This window comes from Carcharhinus amblyrhynchos, chromosome 15, assembly GCF_965287045.1.
Source record: "Carcharhinus amblyrhynchos chromosome 15, sCarAmb.v2.hapA, whole genome shotgun sequence".
NCBI classification, from domain to species: Eukaryota; Metazoa; Chordata; class Chondrichthyes; order Carcharhiniformes; family Carcharhinidae; genus Carcharhinus; species Carcharhinus amblyrhynchos.
Genome location: NC_137338.1, coordinates 31306647 through 31327863, shown reverse-complemented (window position 1 = coordinate 31327863; position 21217 = coordinate 31306647). Strand labels below are relative to the sequence as shown.

Below are 21217 nucleotides of genomic sequence, written 5' to 3'. Positions count from 1 at the left end.
ATTAGTTAGAAGCACGGGTGGTGGGTAGTATTAGTTAGAAGCACGGGTGGTGGGTAGTATTAGTTAGAAGCACGGGTGGTGGGTAGTGCTAGTTAGAAGCACGGGTGGTGGGTAGTGCTAGTTAGAAGCACGGGTGGTGGGTAGTGCTAGTCACATGCTGCTTGACAAATTGCGAGTTAGCAATGCCTGGTTTTCTATCCATTAATGTCAATGGATAGATAATCAAGTTAGTGGACCCACAATTTCACAACCAGAAATTCTCTTTTGGTAAATAAGACCAGGAGGGAATACTTTTCAACAACATTTAGCAAACTTCCTTTCTCTTTAAAAAAAAAGTGAATGTGAATTTTCACTGTAGATTTCAGAGGATAAGAAAATGAAATGGGTACAATATTCCAGGAACGTATAATCCTATAACCCATCTAAAAAAAAATCTTTCAACTGCTTTATGCTCTGATATACGTTAACAATCTATGTCCCATTAGTTTTCACATCATAAATTTAAATGCAAGGCAGTCTTCTGAATTGTCAGCTTTTCCTTGATGCTATGGCAGCTTTTTTTTGAAGTTATATTGGTCGGCAAATATGCAAGTTGCCAGTTCAGCTATGTTTCGAATTTGGGATGAATAGCTGTTTAGATATTATGCATGTGACCCTCGCTAACGTGTCTTCTTTCCATTGAAGGTCAGTTATGCCTCTTCAAGCAGGCTCCTGAGCAACAAGAATGAGTACAAGGCTTTCCTTCGCACAATTCCTAATGATGGGCAGCAGGCCACAGCAATGGCCGAGATTATAGAGCATTTCCAGTGGAACTGGGTGGGGACATTGGCAGCTGATGATGATTATGGCCGTCCGGGGATAGATAAGTTTCGAGAAGAAGCTGAAGAAAGGGACATCTGCATAGATTTCAGCGAGATGATTTCTCAGTACCATACACAAAAGGAGGTGGAGTTCCTCGCAGACGTTATTCAGAATTCCTCAGCCAAAGTGATCGTTGTCTTCTCCAATGGCCCTGACTTGGAACCGCTGATACAAGAGATCGTTCGACGAAACATCACTGGCAGAATATGGCTCGCGAGTGAAGCTTGGGCTAGTTCCTCACTGATAGCCAAACCAGAATACTTCCACGTTGTCGGTGGGACCATTGGAGTTGCACTAAGAGCGGGGCGCATCCCAGGATTCCACGAATTTTTAAAAAAGGTCCACCCCAGCAGGTCTTCGGACAACGGATTTGTCAAGGAATTTTGGGAAGAAACGTTTAATTGTTATTTCACTGAAGAATCCCTAACACAACTAAAGAATTCCAAAACACCAACCCATGGGTCAGCAACGCAGGGCGGCAATGCTAAGATAGAGCATCCCACAAAGACAAGGTCAAGACCTTCATGCACTGGAGAAGAGAATATCACAAGTGTGGAGACCCCTTATCTGGATTATACTCACCTTCGGATTTCATATAATGTATACGTGGCAGTGTATTCAATTGCTCATGCACTCCAGGACATCTATGACTGCAAACCTGGAAAGGGCATTTTTGCGAATGGATCATGTGCCGATATAAAGAAAGTTGAGGCATGGCAGGTAATGAAAATTAAATGATTGCATGTATGGACTTAATAGAAAATCTGTTCCAGAGCTATCCAGTGTAAGAATATTTAAAGCGATAGTTCAATCAGTTACTCCATTTGTGAATGATGCTAAACTGCATGGTAGGATCATGACCTATAGAATGAAAAATGTCTAACCTGTCTAATGTACTTGCTCCTTCCTCACCTACAAATAATTTTCTGTAGCATGGGTTCACCATATCGAAGTAAACTCTATAAACACTCACAAAAAGCTAGCATGTAAATTCAGCAGGTAATTGGGAAAGCAAATGGAATGTTGGTCTTTATTTCAAAGGGAATGGAGTATAAAAATAAGGACGTCTTGCTCAAACTATACAAGGCACTAGTTAGACCACACCTGGAGCACTGTGAACAGTTTTGGTCCCCTTGTCTAAGGAAAGATATACTGTCATTGGAGGCAGTCCAGAGAAGGTTCACTAGGTTGATCCCAAGTATGGAGGGATTTTCTTATGAGGAAAGGTCAAATAGATTGGGAATGTACTCATTGGAATTTCAAAGAACGAAATACGACCTTATTGAGACATATAGGATTCACTGGGGGCTTGACAGGCTGAATGTTGAGAGTTGGTTTCCCCTTGTGGGAGTGTCTAAAATTCTTTTAAAGTTCATTTCTTAATCACGAGTGAGGCTTACATTAACACTGCAATGAAGTCACTACGAAATTCCATTAGTCGCCACAGTCGGCGCCTATTCGGGTCAATGCACCTAACCAGCACATCTTTCAGAATATGCGAGGAAACCAGTGCATCCAGAGGAAACCCACACAGACACAGGGAGAATGTACAAATTCCACACAGACGGTGACCCAAGCCAGGAATCAAACCCAGGTCCCTGGTGCTGTGAAGTAGCAGTGCTAACCACTGTGCTACTGTGCCACCTCTCGTCCTCTAGGACCCAAGGGCATAATCTCAAAGAAGGGGTCCCCATTTAAGTCAGTGAGGAGAAGGAATTTTATAATGACTTCAATGACATCCATGAGGTGGGCCTCTTGAAGAATAATCTCCCTGACTGAGGCCGTAATTACCTACTCAGTCAGGGAGCCTCAGCTATATATAAATATGCATGTGTCAGGTCTACTGGCACTCCAGATTCTTACTTTGCACCTGAAATACACTTTGGAATGGAATTGAGTTTGTAAATAAAGGGAATCTGGTGAAGGGATGCCAGCCTTTGAGGAGTTATTTCAAATTTCTTCTCACAGAGGGGAGTGAATCTGTAAAATTCTTTACTGCAGAGGACTGAAGATGCTGGATCTTTAAGTATGTTCAGGGCTAAGGTAAACAGATTTTTAATCAGTCAGGGAATGAAGGGTTATGGGGAAAGTTATGGAAAGTGGAGTTGAAGATTATCATATCAGATCAGTTGTGATCTCATTGAATTGTGGAACAGACTCGATGGGCCAAATGGCCTACTTTTGTTCCAACATCTTATAGTCTTGTAGTCTTGTTCATCCTTTATTCAATCCTGATCAGTGTCCCAGACTCTCCTGTGATTCTGGAGTCTAGGAGTTATTGTTATTGTAATAACTCCAAGCGAAAATCCTGTCACCAAGTTACTTTATTTACACCAAACATTTGTACACAGCCAGCTCTCCAGCTGCTTCCTGCTGAATGCAGGCTGGGAGTCTGATACACCTGCTTTAAATAGGGACCGTGCGGCTCTCTGATGTAACCATCAATTAAGACCCATCAGGTAGTTCATACTCTAGCAAGCCAACCTCATTAGCCTGGCTGAAATCATCAGTTATATCACCATAACCTGTGGTTTCATCTCCCCAAGTATTTAATTTGTTATTAGAGACAGTCATTTTTCCTGGGAGCCTATTCCACATAACAGTACACAGTGGATAGTGGAAAGGCTGCAAAGATTTTCTTTGAAAACTTTCTGCCCCCTCAGGCAGAGGGTAATTTGATTGGTCTGATATCAGGAATGGGGATTGCAATGTGTTTTCACTCCATTCCCCACCTTTTGAAGCAGTAATCCTAATCTTTCATATGTGCTCGCTTGCACCTATAAAATATGTTGCTGAATGGCTTCATGCTTAGCAGGAGACCCAAGTGCATGCCTGACTGGCACAACACAGAGCTAACCTGTGCCCCTTTGAAAGGCAGTCATGCTATACGAGTTTCTCAAACAATCACAGGAAGGATTTTGATAGGAGATAAAGGACAACAAATGAGGCCATCAGGCCAGAGAGAGGGATCCCAAATTTTCAAATACAGAACTGGAGGCCTTAGTGATGAAAAGTCAAGAAGTGGAGAGCCACCATGTATAGGAGTGAGTCATCAAAGCCATCTCCTTCCTATCACCCCACCAACCTCTCACACTGCTCTCTGCACCATAGTCCTATTGCTCACTCATCAGCAACTAGGACTTATGCCAAATATTCAAATGCTCCACCTTACCATCATATATTTACCAATGCTGCCATGTCACACATCCACCTCTTGCAGCATCCGGATAGCTCCAGCTATTTGGCTATGGCAGTCGCAACACCCAAACATATTACAGCACACTCACTGACACTGTTCCATAGAAAAATATTGAAAATAGATGCAGGAGTAGGCCATTCAGCCCTTCAAGTCTGCCCCCTCATTCAATATGGTCATGGTTGATCATTGAACTTACTAACCTCTTTCCGCTTTCCCCCCATATCCTTTAATCCCTTTAGTCCCAAGAGCTATATCTAACTCCTTGAAAACATACAATGCTTTGATCCCAACTGTTTTCTGTGGTAGAGAATTCTACAGGCTCACCACTCTGGATGAAGAAATTTCTCCTCATCTTAGTCCTAAAAGGTCAGGCTGTAATCCTTGGTTTTGGACTCTCCAGCCATTGTGAACATCCTGTTTGCATTTATCCTGTTTAGTCCTATGAGAATTTTATAGCTTTCTATAAGATCCAACGCATTCTTCTGAACTCCAGCAAATATAATCCTAAACATCTCAATATCTCCTCATACGTCACTCCCACCATCCCAGGAATCAATATGGTATACTTTTGCTGCACTCCCTCTGCAGCAAAAACATCCTTCCTCAGATCTGGAGACCAAAACTGCACACAAATATTCCATCTGTCGTCTCACCAACTGCAGCAGGAAATACCTGCTCATGTATTCGAGTTCTCTTGAGTTCAAGGCCAATATACCATAGAAACCATAGAAAAGTTACAGCACAGAAGGAGACCATTCAGCCCATCTAGTCAATGCCAACCTGAGGATACATATGTCTTTCTAATCCCACTTTGCTGCACCATCCATTGCCCTGTAACTTACAGCAATTAAGATGCAGATCCAGATACTTTTTAAGGGAGTTTAGGGTCTCTGCCTCCACCACCAACTTGGGCAGCAAATTCCAGACACCCACACCCCTCTGCATAAACAAGTTTTTCTTCATATCCCCTCTACACCTTCTGCCATTTATCTTGAATCTATGTCCCCAGGTTCTAGAATTGTCTGCCAAGGGAAACAATTTTATCTTGTCCACTCTATCTCTTTCCCTCATAATTTTGTACATCTCAATCTAACTGCCCTCAGCCTTCTTTGCTCCAAGAAAAATAACCCTATCCAATCTCTCCGCGTAGCTACACTTTTCTAGCCCCGGCAACATTCTTGTAATATGGAGATGCTGGTGTTGGACTGGGGTAAACACAGTAAAAAGTCTCACAACACCAGGTTAAAGTCCAACATGTTTATTTGGTAGCAAATGCCACTAGCTTTCAGGGCTTTGCCCCTTCGTCAGGTGAGTGGGGAGTTAACATTCTTATAAACCTCCATTGCACTCTCTCTTCCTGTAATGTGGTGACAGAACTGCACATAATACTCCAGCTGTGGCCTCACCAGCATTTTGTACAATATCAACATCTGCTTTCTTCACTGGCTGCTGCAGCTGCATGCTTACTTTCAGCGACTGATATGTGAGGACACCCAGGTCTCGATGCACATTCCCCTAACTAAATCTATAGCCATTCAGAAAATAATCAGTCTTTATGCTTTTGCTACCAAAATGGATAATCCCACGTTTATCCACATTATACTGCAATTGCGATGCATTTGCCCCTTCACTGACGGTCCAAATCATGCTGAAGCATCTCTGCATCCTCCTCACAGCTCACCCTCCCATCCAGCTTTGTGTCACCTGCAAATTTGGAGATATTACATTTAGTTCCCTCATCTAAATCATTAATATACATTGTGAGCAGCTGGGGTCCTAGCATTGATCCCTGCGGTACCCCACTATTCACTGCCTGCCACTTGGAAAAAGACCCATTTATTCCTACTCTTTGTTACCTGTCTGCCAACCAGTTTTCTATCCGTCTCAATACACTACCCCCAACTGCTTGCACTTTAATTTTACACTGTAATCTCTTCCCTCTCTCTTATTGGACAAGGTCACATCTAACCATAAGAACAAATGGACATGAGGGATCTAAACTGGCAGGGCTGTGGGGATAAAGTGGGGAATTAGATAGACTGGATTGCTCTACTCTGCAGAGAGCCAACATAAATTTGATGGACCAACTGGCCCCCTCCTTTCATCTCCTGAGCCCTTTGGGGGAGACAATGCTTTTCATCATGGGGATTGGCTGTGACTCATTACAACCAACATTGCTGAGAACATTCAGAATGTTCCTGCCTTATTCCCATCTCATCTGCTACTTCACCTTCATCTTGGGCAGCACAGTGGTTAGCACTGCTGCCTCACAGTGCTAGAGATCTTGGTGTGACTTTGTGGCATTTGCACATTTTCCCCATGTCTGCGTGAATTTCCTCTGGGTGCTCTAGTTTGCTCCCACAATCCAGAGATGTGCAGCTTAGGTTACTGGCCATGCTAAATTGACCCAAATGTCAGGAGGATCAAGAGAGTAAATATATGGGGTTACAGGAATAGGACCTGGGTGGGATTATTGTTGGTGCAGACTTGATGGGTCAATGGCCTCCTTTTGCACTGTTGATTCTATGGTATCTGGGATGAGATGGGAGTGGCAGTTTGTGTGATAACAGAGTAATTACAGCATAGGAGGGGGCCAGTTCGTCCATCAAATCTATATTGGCTCTCTGCAGAACAGAGCAATCCAGTCCATCTAATTCCCCACTCTATCCCCACAGCCCTGCTAGTTTAGTTCCCTCATGTCCATTCATTTTCCATTTGAGATAATCACTTCTTCCACCATTCTCATAGACAGCAAGTGTCATATCAATACCACTCGCTGCGAAAAAAACCTTCTTCCTCACATCCTCCATGCATCTCTTGCCCAAAGCCTTAAATCTGTGTCCCCCACTCCTTGTGCCAGCTAATAGGAACAACTTTTCTTTGTAAACCTTATATAAGCCTGTCATAATATTTGACACCTCTACCAAATCTCCCCTGAAAATATTTTGCTAAAAAATGTAAAATTTGCTTAAGGTACATACAACGAAAAAATGTTCCATTCCACACATTACCACTGTAAAGAAGAGTTCCGCAAAAATAAAGAAAATACATGAGCCTAATTTAACGTTCAACATACAAAACAAAAACTTTTGATATAATCTGACCTGAATTGTACTGGTTTACCATTTATGATCAGCTATTTGATGTCTCCTTTAATGACCCAATTCAAAATATCCCTCCACCACTCCCCATTCCAACCAAATTACAATATTTTTAGTTGTTCCTTTTGTTGTCATAATGAACCTCTTACTCTCTACCCAATCCTCTTCCCTCAGCCCAACACTCCACATCTGCATTTGAGTGGGTCCAACCTTGTTTCCAATTTCACCCCCTCATAAGCACTGTCACAGATGGAATCAGTCTGCTCCCAACCTCTCTGTCATCTAAGGGACCCAAGCAAAGTTTCCAGACCCATATCCTCTCCTCCACAAAGACTGTTGCCATGTTAGCAGCATCCAACCAACACATTTCCCTTCACAGATACGGGGCCTGACCTGCTGCGTGTTTCCAGCATTTTCTACTTTTGTTTTAGATTTATAAAATCTGCAGTATTTTACAGTTTGCTAATTTAATAGGTGTTAAAAACTATGTTAAAGCTATCTGTCAAATATGGGTGAGGCTAATGGCGCTCACCGCTACATACATCCAAATAGCACAGTTAGGATATGTGAGGACATGTGGGTGATTAAACACGGAGAACCAGCATTTGCTGTTGGCGCTTCCATCAGATTTTAGTTATTGTTGTAGATTCAAACATTTCTTTACTTTTCCTTTTTATCGCTTCCATTCCTTCATTTCCTGTGCTTGATTGGGCACTGAAACCATTATTCTAGTTTATACTTTCCCTCAGTCTTCATTTCATGAGACTTCAATCTGATAGATTAAGGACATACACAGTGGTCCTGTTCACTCAAATCCTACAGGGGGCACATTTCCATCTTCCGGCACCTTACAGTGTAAAATAACATGGAGATTGAGCAGACAAGGGCTGCAGTTTGTGTGCCCCTGCCAGATGTATTGCTGGTTTGGGGTGGGGAGGGGGAACATGTAAAACAGGATGGGTGCCATCTTTACTGACTTCCCACCCACCTCTGAGCTCACCCTGTTGTACAGGGAGTGGATGAATACTAGAACTGCCATATAATAAGTAATCAAGGATCAATCAGCTAGATAGTCAATATCTTTTCCCAAAGGTAGGGGAGTCTAAAACTAGATTTAAGATGAGAGGGGAGAGATAAAAAAGTGTCCAGAGGAGCAATTTTTTCACAGTAGCAGTAGTGCACAGAAGCAGTAGTAGAGGCGGGCACAATTTTGTCTTTTAAAAAGCTTTTAGACAGTTAGATGGGTTTAGAGGGATATGGGCCAAATGCTGGCAACTGGGATTAGCATGGAGGTTTAAAAAAAATGGTGGCATGGACACGTTGACCCAAAGAGCTTGTTTCCACGCTGTAAACCTCTATGATTCTATGACTCTATATTTAGGCATAAAGTGTTTGGCATGAACAGCCAGACTGAAGTTGGAAACCAATTTTTAAAAATGCAACCTTCAAAGGGCAGGAGGGTTTCGAGCTTAGGGAGTTTCATTTGTAGATCAGGGGGTGACCACCCCTAAGATCAAATCCTCCTTTATTCCTCACATCCCGCAGAACTGAACCCAAGTTCCCTTGTCTGACCAGCCAAAATCCTCTGTGTTGAAGACTTTGTACTTGTTGGTTCCATGAATCCACTGGGCCTTCTTCCTCCTTGTTGCAACCCCAACGCACTCTTGGTGCCTCCAAGACTGGTGGAGCTGTCAGCCAATTGGATTGGTCGGCAGTCCCACTTGGCCTTGTATCCCTTGGGTAGTAATGAAGTCTTCATAGTCTTTTTTGTTTTTATTCCAATTCGATCAAATCAAGTCCAATTCAGAGTCTCAACAAGTTGAGACATTCCCGATCCAAGCTGACAAGACAGGGCTCTCGCCTCCTGCCTTGGGCTTGATCTACATGATCCATGATTGGAGTAGGCATAGCTCCTCCTCCAAGGCTTGGTCTAATTTGCATCTTAGCCAAAACACCGAGAAGCCGCTTTTAAAAATTGCTTCAAATGAAGCTAAAATGTAACCTAATGACTTCAACCAAGCACAGCATGTCGATACTACACTTGATCTTAAATATGTTAACTGTATGTTAACTATAGAATCATAGAATCATATGGTGCAGAAGGTGGCCATTCAGCCCATCGAGTCTGCACCAACCAGAATCCCACCCAGGCCCTATTCCATAATCTCATACATTTACCCTAGCTAATTGCCCTGACAGTAAGGGGCAATTTAGCATGGCTAATCCACCTAACCCACACATCTTTGGAGTGTGGGAGGAAACCAGAGTGCCAGAGAAAACCCATGCAGTCACAGGGAGAATGTGCAGACTTTGCAGAGACAGTGATCCAAGCCGGGAATCAAACCCGGGTCCTTGGTGCTGTGAGGCAGCAGTACTAACCATTCCTGTTGTGAGGATGCAGCTATTCATTAACGTAACCTTTACATTCAACTATGTGGTGGGCTTTCAGCAATGGATTGCTGTTACTTTGTGGCTTGGTGTGATGTTGGCTGGGAGTTGCAGAGTTTGTTCAGTGGTCACAGTGTTGCCTTCGGAGCTGGAAGCTGAGACTTTTCTGGTTGTTGGTTTCTCTCTTATCTATCCTCCATTGGAGGTGTCATAGTAACCATCTGAGTGGTTGACTGGTCTGACCAATGAGGGCTCTCGGCACCTGTAACAAAAATGGACAAACATGCTCTGCAAAGGGAGAGAATGTTCAAAGCTGAAATCCCAGTTTGGATAATCTTCCTTGTTTGAGTTGGTTTTGGGAATTTGCAGTTCTGTAAAATTTATGGCAGTGGTTATCTTGATACCTTCTGACACTTTGAGGAGATTCAGGATTGTACAGGCATTTCTGCTCAGGAGAAAAAGGTTTCTTATGGATGATGTATGTCAGCTCGAACGTTTGTTTGCTGCCATTCCTTAGTGGTTCCACAAGCATGAGAGTGACCAGAACTTGGATTCCTCCAGTCCCGCGTAATGGTGCATCTGTTGTTAAAAGCTACATTGGCTCCTGTGTCCAGTTTAAAGTTTGTGTGTTGGCCATTAACCGAAATGCTCACTATATGAAAATCCAGGATCTATTACCTCCCCCAGAGAGTATGAATGTGCATCCTCTTGGAGTGGCTTTAAACATAATGGCAGGGAGATGGACAACTAAGCAGGGAGTTAGAGGAGATTTAAATTGGCTTAGAAACAAAAGATGGAAAAAGTGAAAGCAAAAGAGGTAGACATGGGAATAAAAGCCAAAAAAAAACAAATAGTAGCTCTATTGTCTCAAGAGATGGGCTTAGTATAAAGAAAAATGGTAGAAAAACAAAGTGAACAATTGTGTATCTTAATGTAGCGTCAATCACAAGATAAATGAATTGACGGCACAAATAGAGTTAAGCGGATACGATCTGATGGCCATTATTGAGACATGGTTGCAAGGAAATCAAAGTTGGGAAATCAACATTCAGGGTTATTTGACTTTTAGGAAGGAAACACAGGAAGGAAAGGTGGTGGGGTAGTACAAGGCGCGATCTAGGCTAGGAGGATGTGAAGACAAACTGAGTGGAAATGACAAAAACAAAAGGAAGGAGGAGAGCGGTATGAGTATCATAAAGTTGTCACACTGTGTTAAAAAGTTTAAATCAAGAAATAACAAATGGATGCAAAATGAGCACTACTTTAATCATGGGCGATTTTAATTTTCATATAGATTGGGCTAATTAGCAGCCAAGAAAATGAATTAATAGAGTGCATCTGGGATGTTTTTTTGGACCAATATATAATGGAGCCAACTTGGGATCAGGCTATTTTGCATCAGGTAATAAGTAATGAGGAAGATTTAATAAATTATCTCAAGGTTAAGGATCCCAGAAGTAGTGATCACAGCATGATAAAATTTAGCCTTCAGGTTGAGTGTAAGAAAATTGGGACTGAAATACAAGTGTTAAACTCAAAGAGAGGAAACTATGAAGGTGAGGATGGAATTGGCCAAAGTGAATTGATCATATAGATGAGTAGGTAAGACAATAGAGAAGCAATGGCAGACATTTAGGGAGATAATTCATGACTCCTGGCAAAAATACATCCCATTGAGGGGAAAGACTCTAAGCGATGAAGAAGCTACCATGGATAACAAAGGAAGTTAAGGAGGATAGTAAATTGAAAGCAAAGACAAGTAAGGTGGCAAAATTTAGTGGTAGGCCAGAAGAGTGGGATAGATTCAGAATGCAATAAAGATGGATTAAGAAATAATTAGGAAGGAGAAAATAAACTATGAAGGCAAGTTAGTGAGGAATGTAAAAACAGACAATAAGAACTTTTTAAAAATACGGTAAAAGGAAGAGAGAAATAAAAGAAAGCCTTAGCCCCTTAGAGAATGAAATTGGGGAAGTAATTATGAGGAACAAAGAAACGGCAGAGGAGCTAAATAGATATTTTGCATCAGTCTTTACTGTACAAGCATCGCAGAAATAGTAAAAACTACAAGGAAGGAATTAATTACAGTCACCATCACCAGGGATTTGGTTTTAGGCAAACTACTGGGGTTAAAGGCCGACAAAACTCCTGGACCTAATGTTCTGCACCCAAGATTTTAAATGAGGCAACTATAGAGATTGTGGATGCATTGATAGTCATTTTCCCAAAATTCTTGGATTCTGCAACTATGCTAAAGGATTAGAAAACTGCCAATGTGGTACGCTTGTTCAAAAAGGGAAGGAGGCAAAATACAAGAAACTACAGGCCAGTTAGTCTAACTTCAGTTACTGGGAAAAGATTAGAATCATTATTAAACAGAGAATGGCAGTATACTTGGAAAGTCATCATCTGATCAAGCGGAGTCAGTATGCTCTTCTGAAGGGGGAGTCATGTTTGATAAATTTACTAGAATTCTTTGAGGGGGGGGTATCAGCTAAAATAGATCGAGGAGAACCAGTTGATGTTGTATATTTGGATTTTAAAAGACTTTTGCCACACAAAAGATAGAAGCTCATGGTTTTGAGAAAATATTCTGGCATGGATACAGAATTGGCTAACTAAAAGGAAGCAGCAAGCAACAACAAGGGGGTCTTTCTCAGGCTGGAGGGAAACCTGGGAGTGCCACAACGATCAGTGCTGGGATTACAGCTCTTAATATATATTAATAATTTGGAGAAAGGAATATAGTGTACTGTGGCCAAATTTGGGGATGGTAAACAGGTAGGATGGAAGGGAGGTTGTAAGAAGGATATAACTAGTTTACAGATAGATATTGACAGGTCAAATGAGTGGGCAGAAAATTCAAGGGAATTCAATGTGGGAAAATGTGAGATTGTTCATTTGGAAGGATGAAAAAGCAAACTATTATTTAAATGGAGAGAGACCGCAGAAAGCTGTAGTACAAAGAGACTTGCAGGTCCTTGTTCAGGAAGAACAGAAAGCTAGCATAAATAGCAGAAGGTAACGGGAAGACAAATGGAATGCTGGTTTTTATTTCAAGGGGGCTGGAGTGTAAAAGTAAAGAGGTATTACTGGAACTGTACAAGGCACTAGTGGGGCCACGTTTAGAACACAGTGTACAATTTTATTCCTCTTATTTAAGGAAGGCAGTACAGAGGAGGTTATTTAGGATGATCCCAGGTATGGAAGGACTGTCATATGAGGAAAGGTTTGGATCTGTATACCCAGGAGTTCAGAAAAATGAGGATTGAAATGATTGAAAAATATAAGATTCTTAGGTGGGTTAGACAGGGTATATGTTGGGAGAATGTTTCCACTACCGTGAAAGTGTAGCACCAGAGGGTATTGTCGCACAATAAGGGGATACTCATTTAAAATGGATTTGAGGAAGAATTTCCTCTATTAAAGAGTGGTGAATCTTTGGAATTCTTTGCTCCAGGAAGTTTGGATGCCGAGTTTCTCACACATACTCACCCCCTTTCTCACACACACTCTACCCCCCCATGCACGCTCACCCCCTCTCTCACACACACTCTACCTCCCATGCACACTCACCCCCTCTCTCACACACACTCTACCTCCCATGCACACTCACCCCCTCTCTCACACACACTCTACCTCCCATGCACACTCACCCCCTCTCTCACACACACTCTACCTCCCATGCACACTCACCCCCTCTGTCACACACACTCTACCCCCCATGCACGCTCACCCCCTCTCTCACACACACTCTACCTCCCATGCACACTCACCCCCTCTCTCACACACACTCTACCTCCCATGCACACTCACCCCCTCTCTCACACACACTCTACCTCCCATGCACACTCACCCCCTCTCTCACACACACTCTACCTCCCATGCACACTCACCCCCTCTGTCACACACACTCTACCCCCCATGCACACTCACCCCCTCTCTCACACACACTCTACCTCCCATGCACACTCACCCCCTCTCTCACACACACTCTACCTCCCATGCACACTCACCCCCTCTCTCACACACACTCTACCCCCCATGCACACTCACCCCCTCTCTCACACACACTCTACCTCCCATGCACGCTCACCCCCTCTCTCACACACACTCTACCTCCCATGCTCACTCACCCCCTCTCTCACACACACTCTACCCCCCATGCACACTCACCCCCTCTCTCACACACACTCTACCTCCCATGCACGCTCACCCCCTCTCTCACACACACTCTACCCCCCATGCACACTCACCCCCTCTCTCACACACACTCTACCTCCCATGCACGCTCACCCCCTCTCTCACACACACTCTACCTCCCATGCACGCTCACCCCCTCTCTCACACACACTCTACCCCCCATGCAAACTCACCCCCTCTCTCACACACACTCTACCCCCCATGCACACTCACCCCCTCTCTCACACACACTCTACCTCCCATGCACACTCACCCCCTCTCTCACACACACTCTACCCCCCATGCATGCTCACCCCCACTCTCATGTACACGCTACCCTCCATGCACACTCACCCCCTCTCTCACACACACTCTACCCCCCATGCATGCTCACCCCCTCTCTCACACACACTCTACCTCCCATGCACACTCACCCCCTCTCTCACACACACTCTACCTCCCATGCACACTCACCCCCTCTCTCATGTACACTCTACCTCCCATGCACACTCACCCCCTCTCTCACACACACTCTACCTCCCATGCACGTTCACCCCCACTCTCATGTACACGCTACCCCCCATGCACACTCACCCCCTCTCTCACACACACTCTACCCCCCATGCATGCTCACCCCCTCTCTCACACACACTCTACCTCCCATGCACACTCACCCCCTCTCTCACACACACTCTACCTCCCATGCACACTCACCTCCTCTCTCACACACACTCTACCCCCCATGCACACTCACCCCCTCTCTCACACACACTCTACCCCCCATGCATGCTCACCCCCTCTCTCACACACACTCTACCCCCCATGCACACTCACCCCCTCTCTCACACACACTCTACCCCCCATGCACGCTCACCCCCTCTCTCACACACACTCTACCCCCCATGCTCACTCACCCCCTCTCTCACACACACTCTACCTCCCATGCGCACTCACCCCCTCTCTCACACACACTCTACCCCCCATGCACACTCACCCCCTCTCTCACACACACTCTACCCCCCATGCTCACTCACCCCCTCTCTCACACACACTCTACCCCGCCATGCACACTCACCCCCTCTCTCACACACACTCTACCTCCCATGCATGCTCACCCCCACTCTCATGGACACGCTACCTCCCATGCACACTCACCCCCTCTCTCACATACACTCTACCCCCCATGCACGCTCACCCCCTCTCTCACACACACTCTACATCCCCATGCACACTCACCCCCTCTCTCACACGCACTCTACCCCCCATGCACGCTCACCCCCTCTCTCACGTACATTCTACCCCCCCATGCACGCTCACCCCCCTCTCATGTACACTCTACCCCCCATGCACACTCAGCCCCTCTCTCACACACACTCTACCTCCCATGCACACTCACCCCCTCTCTCACACACACTCTACCTCCCATGCACACTCACCCCCTCTCTCACACACACGCTACCCCCCATGCACACTCACCCCCTCTCTCACACACACTCTACCTCCCATGCATGCTCACCTCCTCTCTCATGTACACTCTACCCCCCATGCATGCTCACCTCCTCTCTCATGTACACTCTACCCCCCATGCACGCTCACCTCCTCTCTCATGCACATTCTACCCCCCAAGCACACTCACCCCCTCTCTCATGCACACTCTACCTCCCATGCACACTCACCCCCTCTCTCATGCACACTGTACCTCCCATGCACACTCACCCCCTCTCTCATGTACACTCTACTCCCAAGCACACTCACCCCCTCTCTCATGCACACTCTACCTCCCATGCACACTCACCCCCTCTCTCATGCACACTGTACCTCCCATGCACACTCACCCCCTCTCTCATGTACACTCTACTCCCATGCACGCTCACCCCCTCTCTCATGTACACTCTACTCCCATGCACGCTCACCCCCTCTCTCATGTACACTCTACTCCCATGCACACTCACCCCCTCTCTCATGTACACTCTACTCCCATGCACGCTCACCCCCTCTCTCATGTACACTCTACCTCCCATGCACACTCACCCCCTCTCTCATGTACGCTCTACTCCCATGCACGCTCACCCCCTCTCTCATGTACACTCTACTCCCATGCACACTCACCCCCTCTCTCATGTACACTCTACTCCCATGCACGCTCACCCCCTCTCTCATGTACACTCTACCTCCCATGCACACTCACCCCCTCTCTCATGTACACTCTACTCCCATGCACACTCACCCCCTCTCTCATGTACACTCTACTCCCATGCACGCTCACCCCCTCTCTCATGTACACTCTACCTCCCATGCACACTCACCCCCTCTCTCATGTACACTCTACCTCCCATGCACACTCACCCCCTCTCTCATGTACACTCTACTCCCATGCACGCTCACCCCCTCTCTCATGTACACTCTACTCCCATGCACACTCACTTCCTCTCTCACATACCCACCAATATTTCTCATGCTCTGAAGCCTGCTCTAGCCCTCCACCCTGAATCTGTTATGGATCCCCACTCCGATGCCCCCACCCCAAAACTTACTCTGTTCTCCCCCACCCCCCACCCCCCCATCCCCCTGCTCTGGCATCCAATCCAAGGTCTGTTCTGGGCTCCTGCTCAGACACCTCCCCAACCACAAATCCCCCACCCCACAACCACAACCCCCATGCTTTGACACATGCGCTCTGAATTTTGTTCTAAGGCTCTCTTTGCCCACTTGTCCACGCTCATCCATCAGAGGCTATTTTCTCACTCTGCAGCATTTATCAAATTTTCTGAAGGTTCATGTCTTGCCGTGGACCACCTGAGAAGCTCCTACTGACCCCCCCCTCCTTGGTCCAGCGGACTCCTGTTTGGAATCCCTGATATACAGGAACTATATACATATATGCAATAAAGGGTTGAAGCCAGGAACAGTCTCCATGCTTGCCTGTGCACACAGCTCTGTCCAACAATATACTGACCTCTTGGGGTGGTTCATGTGTCCACTTGCATCACTGTTGGCAGTACTGTACTCAGTCCCACACTAACCCTTTATGCACCAGAACCTTATACTACAGTGTGGATATACTTATCATTTAAATTCCCGTAAGGCCAGTCCATATAAGGCTTTCAAATGTCAGAGGATAGGCCACATTAATTTTAATAATGTTTAATCATTAATCAACAGTACATGTCAGGAGCATGATGAAGTCAAATTCACTCAATATTTCTAGCACATTTCCATGATAACTCTAATGGAATATGCAGTAAGTTCTTGCAAATTGAGCAATGTTTGGGTACACTGGGTTCCTGTCTGTGCTTGGGAGTTTCTGCTTAACTTTGTTCCACCTCCTTTGCAACTCTGGACAAATATTGTAGCTCTTACAGAGGAATGGGCTTTCCTGCATTGGAGATTTCCACTTTGCTAATCTCTGTGGGACCTAGTGTGAGGTTGGACATTGAAATATCCATTGAGCTGCGGCCTATCAGCCTCCACAGGATGTGAATGGGCATCAGCGTGGTGGTGTCTAGTCCTGGAAATGGTTAACAGGAGTCAGAGCTGTAGTATGTGCGTGCATGCCAGCCCATGTAAATAAGAGTCCTCCCATTTACCCTGCACACAGGATCAGCGCTGGAGGTCTCTGGTGGTCTTTATAGAATCATAGAATCCCTACAGTGCAGAAGGAGGCCATTCAGTCCAATGAGCCTTCACCGACAACATTCCCACCCTTGCCCTATCCTCATAGCTCCATATATTTACCCCACTAATCCCCCTGACACTAAGGGATAATTTAGCATGGCCAATCAATCTACCCTGCACATCTTTGGACTTGCGGAGGAAATCGGAGCACCCGGAGGAAACCCATGCAGACATGGAGAGAACGTGCAAGCTCCACACAATCACCCGAGGCCAGAATTGAATCTGGGTCCCTAGCGCTGTGCGGTAGCAGTGCAAACCACTGTGTCACCGTGCCACCTGTCTTGATCCACCAGAATCATAGCCCATCCAAGTATGGGGTCAATAATACAAGTTACTTGTTACTGAACTTACAAAAAACATATCTGCATCAGGATCACATATTCAGCAGAACTGTGTTTCCACTTGTTACCAATAATCTGAGCATACATTAACAATCAGCATTGAGCTTACTTTCTTGAGATACATCCCATGCAAGTGATTTAGTCCTCTCATGTGGTTAACTGCAATTGTCAGCCTAATATTAACAACAAAATACCTCTTGCAATTAATTGTGATTGAATGAAAAACTGATTTTGTAAAGCAATCATATCAAAATTACTGAATTTAATCAGCTTTGATTAAAGCTGCCATACATATTAAGCATGCTAATTTTTATACTTGTTTGTTTTTAATCTGGATATCTATTCCTCTTTAAATCATGTTTTCTTGAAATTTATTAGAAGCCTTAATGCAGGCTATGTGAATTGATAAAGTAATTGTTATTTAACATGATGCTTGAGCACTTTGAGAGATTGTCCTTGCCTGACACTAATATAGAAAGATGGTGATGTGTAAGGGAATGAATGAAAGCAGTACAAGTGGTAAAAGGAGTGCATTAGTACTAGTACCTTGATTGACTTTAGATAGTCTTGTGAGGTCATTGTGCCTTTTCCTAAGCTGCAGGTATTGAATCCCTACAGTGCAGAAGGGGGCTATCCAGTCTGCATCAATTCTGAGAAAGCTCCCCTGCTCTATCCCGGTAACCCCACACATTTATCCCACTAATTCACCTATCTTTGGTCACTAAGAGGCAATTCATCATGGCCAGTCACCCAACCTGCACATCTGTGGAGTGTGGGAGGAAATCGGAGCTCCCTAAGGAAACCTATGCAGGCACAGGGAGAATGTGCAAACTCCACACAGACTGTGACCTGAGGCCAGAATGGAACATGGGTCCCTGGTGCTGTGAGGCAGCAGTGCTAACCACTGTACCACCGTGCCACTCCACAGGTTGCAGCTCATCTCTTCAATCCTCCATACAAAACATCCTTTAAAAAACATTTTACGCAGATCATAAATAGGATATAATCTACAAGGGAGTGCTTAGCATTTCCAGTCATTATTTTTCAAAAATTAATAACTGCATTACAATAGAACATAAAAATATTTGAGATATTATTGGATGAAAAATCTTAACCTTAAATGTGTTTGCCATTTCTGAAATCTATAAGACACATTTAATGTTTGAGGCTGACATACCGAAAATGTTTATTACTCTGATCAGGCTGTACCTCAAATACTGCATCAAGTCTTGAGGTATGAAGAAGTAATTAACCTCTGAAACAGTGACAAAAACACCTCAGATCTTTTAGAGTCAGAAGACAGTTATAAGAAAGAAAAATTCAAATATCTTACAGAATTCCCTTAGAGTTTATAATTAGGAAAAGATGCCAAACTAGTTAGACTACATTCAAATTAATCTAGTACTGCGCCACAGTCCATTAGCTTTATATCTACCAGACATGTTTGACCTAAAACATCAAGAAAACATCCTTAGCCTTGAAAATAGGTCTGTCATATGAGGAGAGACTAAGTCAGTTAGAATCATATTCATTGGAGTTTAGAAGAGTGAGAGAGGATCTCATAGAAACTTATAAGTTAAGTTGTTGAGGGAATCCAGAACTCAGAGATCATAGTTTGAGGATAAAGGGAAAACCTTCTAGGACTGAACTGAGGAGAAATTTCCTCACCCTGAATGTGGTGAGTGTGTAGAATTCACTACCACAGAAAATCGTTAAGGCCAAAACATTGTTTGATTTCAAGAAGAGATTAGATATAGCTCTTATGGCTGAAGGGGTCAAGGATATGGGGGAGGTTGGGATTAGAATATTGAATTCAATGATCAGCCATGATCAAAATGAATGGCAGGCCAAGCTCGAAGGGCCAAATGGCCTACTTCTGGTTCTAGTTTCAATGTTTCTGTGAATGAAAGAGTCCTCATACAAAACACATAGTGGAATAGAAGAACTAAACACAGAGCAGTTTGGTTAAGTTAAACCTTGACAGCAAAGTGTTACAATTACAGACTTGTAAAAGGCACGTTTAAGATGGATGTCAGCAAACAATTTTTCAACCAAGTGATCAGGACCTGGATGGTGAGTAAATGTTATTGACATGCAGATCAGCTGTGATCTATTTAGTGGAACATGATTAGAGGGTTTAGTGGTTTATTCCTACTCCAATAGAATTGTCTCTTGCTATGATAATACAGGCAAAATCTCTGGTATTATTTAAGAAGTGATTAATGGCATGATGGATGATCATCAGTTTCTTAGAAAGAAAAACGTAATGAATTAATTCCCTCATCAGTACAGTACTTTGTGATCATTATGAAATCTGTGAACCAACTTTTACATCACATTCTGAAGCCAGATAAGCATTTGAGGGAGAAGGGAATAGAGGGTTATGATGATAGATTTAGATGAGGAAAAATAGGATTGTGCTTAAGTGGAGCCTGGACTAGTTGGGCTGAATGCTCTGTGCCTGCGCTGTATACGATAATTAAATATGTATACAATGCTCAGATAGCCACACTCCAGATGCACTTTGGTGATTGATTTAACGACCATTTGTTTAATTTAGGGGAGGTGATAGCTTACTGGTATTATCGCTAGACTATTAATCTCAGCTAATGTTCTGGAGACCCAAGATCGAATCCCGCCAAGGCAGCTAGTGGAATTTGAATTCAATAAAAGAAATCTGAAATTAATGATCTACCAATAACCAATGTCAGTCATCAGACAAACCCATCTGGTTCACTAATGTCTTTGAGGGAAGGAAATCTGCCATCCTTACCTGGTTTGGTCTACATGTGACTCCAAAGCCATAGCAATGGGGTTGATTTTCAGCTGCCCACTTAATAAGAGTAACTAGGGATGGGCAATAAAGCTGGCCTGCCAGCGATGCCCTTATCCCATGAATGAATAAAAGAAAAGCTAAATTATCAAATTTCCTTTCAGCAACTGGAAACATTAACTTTTAGGAACAATTACCCAAAATTGAGCAAGTTGTTCGTGTTGCCTCTATACCCAATCCTCCGACCCAACTCCCACTACCACTGATTAGGAACATCAACAAAACAGTTGAACTAAATAGCTCACATAATTTTTTTTTGAGTTACACCTGTGCACAGTGGTTAGCACTGATGCCTCACAGCGCCAGGGACCCGGGTTCAATTCCTGGCATGGGTCACTGTATGGAGTTTGCATGTTCTCCTCGTGTCTGCATGGATTTCCTCTGAGTACTCCGGTTTCCTCTCACACTCCAAAGGTATGCAGGTTAGGTGGCTTAGTGGTTAAAATACTTGGTGTTATGAGGATAGGGCCTGGGTGGGATTGTTGTCAATGCAGGTTCATTGGGCCAAATGGCCTCCTCCTGCACTGTCAGCATTCTATGATTCTATGACATGTAGGTCAAAGTTCCTTCCCTAAAGGACATTAGTGGACAACCATCGAAAACAGTGAACTGGCAATATGACAATCGCAATTACTTA

The 21217-nt window shown here is 44.2% G+C and overlaps 1 protein-coding gene across 1 annotated transcript in view; it reads left to right on the top strand.

Moving 5' to 3' along the window:
* The window catches only part of casr (calcium-sensing receptor), an 88369-nt gene that overhangs the window by 56534 nt on the left and 10618 nt on the right, over positions 1–21217 (top strand). The window contains exon 4 of the mRNA XM_080203735.1: positions 685–1581. Coding sequence (XP_080059861.1) covers positions 685–1581 — 897 coding nt within the window. The remainder of the gene's footprint in view (positions 1–684; positions 1582–21217) is intronic.